General features: G+C 32.3%; 1 protein-coding gene across 2 annotated transcripts in view; it reads right to left on the bottom strand.

The window, feature by feature from the left end:
• Positions 1–559: 559 nt before the first annotated feature.
• Memo1 (mediator of cell motility 1) overlaps positions 560–6000 on the bottom strand; it is a 101182-nt gene continuing 95741 nt past the window's right edge. For both annotated transcript variants that reach the window (XM_031356614.1, XM_031356615.1), the window contains 2 exons: positions 3411–3515; positions 560–2284 (listed from right to left, as the gene is read on the bottom strand). In XM_031356614.1, coding sequence (XP_031212474.1) covers positions 2153–2284; positions 3411–3515 — 237 coding nt within the window. In that variant the 3' untranslated portion in view covers positions 560–2152. The remainder of the gene's footprint in view (positions 2285–3410; positions 3516–6000) is intronic.

Below are 6000 nucleotides of genomic sequence, written 5' to 3'. Positions count from 1 at the left end.
TATGGTCTACACAGGCAAATGATGTCTCAAAGCAAATAAACAAACAAAAATGTGCACTCCTAGGACTAGATGTCTCTTTAATGTTGTTTTTCAAAAAACTATTCTAAATTTATAGAAGAACAATAAATGATTAATTGAAAGAAAGTCTTTAAAAAAGAAACAATTACTTCCTTAACAATTTCTCGAAAATTAAAAGAAATGATGCTGATGAGGGGTGCTGTTAATCTGATACAATCTATTGAAAATGTAACTTGGCATATTTTTAAAGGGCCTACAAAGTTATCATATAAACCATTTATTTCATTTTCATGACTATATCCTAGAGATGGGTCTAATTTACATAGAATGTCCATACCATTATAAAATTGTGGAAGATTAGAAACAGCCTAACATCCAAAGAGAGAACTATTTTCATACAGTATAGCATATTATGCAGCCATTTTTAAAATAGTTTTGATAACAGGGCACAACGCAAATGTATGAGCACTATAATCTCAATTGTTATTGCACACACACAAACACATACACACTCATAAAAAACACAAGGACTACAAGTAAATACAGAAAAACATTTAACAGTGTTATCTCTGGGGTAGTGAGGCTGTAGGTAATGGATTTTTCTTCTGACTTTTCAGTATTTTCAAATTTTATACTCAGAAAACATTATTTTAAAAATTCACTATTGTTGATTCAGAAATTTTATAATCTGTATTAAACAAGAAATAAATATTTATAGTACTCAAAAGCATATCTAAATAATGGAAAATAAAACACTGATGTATAAGAGTACATTCCCTAGATGTATAAGTAGGTAAATTTTAAATCTAAAAGGTAGTATTATTTTCTCCCATTCTCGAGAATAGAAAATTGATAATAAGTAAGAAACGTAAATCTCCAAAAGAAATCCAGTGCAAGGCATCTAAAGCTTGTGCTACGTGGGTATAACACTGAAGACATAAACAATCTCCAATGTCATATAAACACCCAGTGTTATGTTAAAATAGGTATAATGAACAACATGCATGATGGCTTAATGAGTTAATTAATACTTTTTTCCCCCAAAATGACTAGAATAAATCTATGATAAAGAAATACAACACCATACCATTATTTTAGTTGGAAGAGCCGCACCAAAAATCATGCCCTCCCCAAAAAAATTTTTTTGCAGGACTACCAGAAGTCCAGTAGGCCTTGTTACTATCATTGTTAATGATTTCTTGCTAAAAATTCAAGTAAAAGAGTTAAAGCAGTAAAAAACAAAAACAAAAACCATAGTGGTGAATGGTCTGCAATGACTTGAAACACAACAACTGACACTCTGCAATGTCTTCATTTGCAGACTATCAAACACAGTAATTGAAGTGAAGGACTAAGTCTATTTGTTTTGAAAGCATTCTTGAATTTATATTGTACTACAATATAATAATGACATGAGGGTATGTCACACACAAAAGTGCAATGACTATAGTTCTGCAAGTTAACTTTAAAATTATATGACTATAATTTCTGTGATTTAAAAAAAATCACATAAATGTAAAAATAAAATACATTCTAACATTATCACATAGAAGCTGAGGCTTGCCATTTTAACAAAAATTCTGAGATAGAATTAATAAAAAACAATTTCCATTTAAACCACAAAGCAATAAGTTTAAATCAGACTATTTTGAGTTGTGTAGCCCTTTATTAGCAACTAAAATAGAAGGTATCTGTTGTACAGCATGGGTAGTAATTGTCTATAACTGGAGGTTTCTTATATTCTAATACACATCATTTATAAATGCAATTTCTTTTATTAAAAAGCTCCACCCTTTGTCTGTGTACAATTTGCAAAACTATTCTGAAAGCGGAATATATGTGCATGAGTCTGCAAAGAGTGCAAATTTCAGATATGCTAAATGCTTTGCAAGTCACTGTGTGCCAATTGGGCAAATATTTTGATTCCAGCCTTCCTTCCACTGCCCAAACTAGAAAGCATTTTTAAAATGAGTTGAAATTAAGGAGGACTACACCTACTAGAAAAGAAGAAGAGAGTTCTATGAGTCTGAGGTTTCAGAACCCCCCACACCAGAACCAACATCTTGGTAGAGGCTAGGCTGGACCCTGGACAGAGTACGAGTCTGTGCAGGTGGCGTCCCTGAGGATCGGCGCTTCAGTGGACCGTGAGGGCTCCAGCTGCGTAACTGACTGAACTGTCTTGCCAGCTTCTACACTGGCTTGACTGGGCATAATTCAAAAAGGAAAAGCTCATATTCATTCCATTCTTCTGAAGCTCTGTGATAGCCTAAAAAAAGAAAAAGTTGATTATGACAGACATCATAAAGAAACAGATCATTGCAAATGTCAGGAGGTTTGCCTACCAACGTGAAATGGATATTTAACTCTCAAGTATAAAAGGTATACTCTAATTTAGACTTTAACTGTGTACTGGTTCATAATTTCTTTCATTAAAAAAAAAAGCCCTATTTCATTCAATTCGGACTTTAGGAAATAAGTGCAGTTTATTCTAATATAAGTTCCAGAAATTAATTTAGGTCCCTGATAAGCTTTTCCTTCAAACAATCTTAACTCCTGTAACAATATTTAAAAAAGGCTTGCTAAACATCCATAATACACAACTGTCAAATCATGGTTTAAAAAAAAAAAAAAGACCTTCACGCTCCTTGTTTTGACTGTTGTCTGTTTCTTTTCTATGCCTTTCCAAACAATTTAAATGAGCCCACTGTGTGATGTTCCTAAGCACATATTTTCTCATTCTTCTTAAAGAATATCATATTTTAAGAAAATTCATGGTTATTTATTAGGAGGTAAACAAATATAATTTAGGTTTTTAAATTCCAACTAAACCAAAACTTCACTCTTGACACACTTTGTTTTGTTTGGGGTTGTTTGTTTGAGACAGGGTCTCAATTATGTAGCTCTGGCTGTCCTAGAAATCACTCTGTAGACTGGCCTCAAATCACAGAGACCCACCCACCTCTGCTAGGATTAAAAGTCTGGCTTCTCCTAACATTCTTTAAAATTGTTTAAAAGAGGGAGGAAATTACAATCTATCTTGCATTATTAAATGACAAAGACCGTCCATTTAATTTTTGATAGTGACTAAAATATTCATGTGTATATGTACCCAAGGCTCTACACACACACACACACACACACACACACACACACACACACACACACACACATCAATCTTCTGAAAAAAGTAAAGCATATCAGAATTGACAAAGTCAAGAGAAGATATGCCTCTCTTCTAAGTAACTGTGTTATGTTAACAGGTACCAGAAAGAAACTGATGCTATGTACACAAAGCCAATGATGTTCTCAGTGCACTACGATGATAACAGTGTAGATATTTTGAAATAAGACAGCATTAGATGTTAAACATCAGGCCTGCTGAGAGTACTCACATTTAATAACACCCCAATGGGATGTCTTCCACATATAGTATTATGATATTTCTTCAAATAATTGCTAAAAGATACAGGATCTAATTGTTCTATAATACTCATACCCTATAAAAAAAGACAAAATTTATTATTTATTATATTTTAAATTTAATTTCTCTATTACACATAGAAAAAATTACTAAACAATCATTGGAAAATACAAAATCATTCATGAAATATAATCTCATAATAGTTAACTACAGATAGAGAAAATTCCAGGTTGTTTCCTAAGTTTAAATGCTTATAAGCCATATTTACAGTTGACATTGACTCTACAACACATTTCAGAATATTATATTTTCCTTAAAGAATAATTACAGAAGTAAATCTGTGAAAGTTTCCATAAAAAAATCTAAAAGTAAATTTGATGAATAACCGTTTAAAGCTACAAGTCTGAATTATAACTGTGTAAGACTTTAAATGCTCATGCTTATCTAGGTCTCTGATAAGAAAATACAACAAACTAAGAACATACTTAACATAGTTTATTTCAAAACACAAGAGACTGATGATGAGTTTAGTAACAGTTTTTATATAAACCATTTATAAGAAGGGAAGTTTTTCACTCTATTTTAAACCAGCATCTTTGAAGATTCAAAATAAGAAATTTTAGAGTGCCACTAAACAAACCACCATGAATTGAACAATTGTTTATACTAAGTTTTGCAGTCTCCAAAAGCACTCAGATATTTTAATTGTTTTATCTTATTTATTTGTGTGTGTATACACATACACACACAAGAGACTGAAGCCATTCACTCATGGGGACATTTGTGGGAATCAGTTCTCTCCTTCCACTATGTGGGTTCCAAGGACTGAACTTAAGTGGAAAGGTTTGGTTGTGAGCATTTTTACCCACTGAGCCATTTCATCAGCACATATAACACATTTGGCTGGGGGGGCGAGGGGGTAATGGCGGCTTGTTTTTGAGACAGGTTTTCTTTGTGTAGCCCTGGCTGCCTGGCTGTCCTGGAACTCACTCTGTAGACCAGGCTGGCCTCGAACTCAGAAATCTGCCTGCCTCTGCCTCCCAAGTGCTGGGATTAAAGGCGTACACCACCACTGCCGGGCCATCTAACATTTTAACATTAAAACAGGGAAGCTTTATTCACTTAAGTAAACAAGTAAATCACTGAAGCTATCTAATTTATTTACCCAGCCCTTTCTAGATCAAGCCCTTTTTATATATTTATGCTCAATACACTAGATTAATGTCTTCTGGGAGAAATGTAAATGGTCCTTTCAGTGAACTTAATTGACAAATTCTACTTTACTGTCAAAGTCTGTTCATGTCTTTAACAGGTAAGGAGCACAGAATAATCACATGAATAAATAATCAATAAATAAAATAATAAAGTAATCTAGAATATAGCAACTGTTAGTAAGTAACGTGTAAGTTTTATAGTCAAAGCTTCAAAACCTTAACTGTACAAGAAACTTGTTCAGAATATCCATGTTTCATAAACATTATCAATGCTAGAAAATATACCCAAGACATAAGAAAATGAGTATAAAATCACTTTGCTTATACATTAATTAGCCAATCTATAACTAGTTTTTAATGCTACATTGGTTTTCTCCATGGGCCTTTTTCAGGTTGATAACATTTGGTACAAGCTTAAATATTTAAAAGTTAAGCCTAAAATATACAATATGATGCAAAGAAACAATGTAATGCTAAACCAGTATGTGATAATACTAAGATGGAATTGTAACTCTCATCTAGAAACATGGATCGTCAAGACATAACTTTCCTATGCATGAAATGGGGCATAAAAAGTTTCTTACACAAAGTTCTGTCTGAATCATTATTGGCTTTATGAAAGAATAACAAGAACTACACTCACGATTCCCCGATCATCCACATAACTACAACTGCTGTACACAGTATGACAAGTTTAATGCTCCTAAATGAAAGCTAGGACAGTTAACTATAAATAGAATCCACTTATTAATAAGTTCTAGGATGAGAAATTCCCACATACATTTTAGTAATAAAATCTCCAAGCACAGCTGGAACAAGTATCATACTTATATATTGATAAGAATTCAAAGAGAAGAAAATTAATTATATTTAAAGGAAGGAATTCTAATTAAGTGGCAAAGAAGCCCTTAATGAAAAGATAAAGTATTACAAATGTAGAGAAAACACTACTAAATAAGGAGCTCAAAATAAAGATTAAACTTGTTAAATTATAAAGAGAAACTAAAAATACAAAATGAAAAAATGGCAATCAAGAGACAAAGTGCTAAAATTTAAATTATTTCAAGTGTATTAAGTACCTACTAGATGAGAATTAATTCTGTTTCATTCAAACCTCTGACAAACATGTTTTAATGCATGTCTTTATAAAGAGAAGGTAGAGGAAATGGGTGCTTTTCTCATGAGTCAACCTCTTCAACTCAGAAAATTTACAAAATACATAAACAAAAACATGAGGATAAAATTATTAATGGAACATCCACTGACCAATATAGAATATTGGCAAACATGTCACATATACTTGATAAGTGTAAAATTACTAATACCCAACTTCCAAGAGGACAAAAA

The sequence above is a fragment of the Mastomys coucha genome, unplaced genomic scaffold (assembly GCF_008632895.1).
Source record: "Mastomys coucha isolate ucsf_1 unplaced genomic scaffold, UCSF_Mcou_1 pScaffold6, whole genome shotgun sequence".
NCBI classification, from domain to species: domain Eukaryota; kingdom Metazoa; phylum Chordata; class Mammalia; order Rodentia; family Muridae; genus Mastomys; species Mastomys coucha.
Note: the sequence above shows the minus strand (reverse complement) of the source record. Positions and strands in the feature narration are given on the sequence as shown.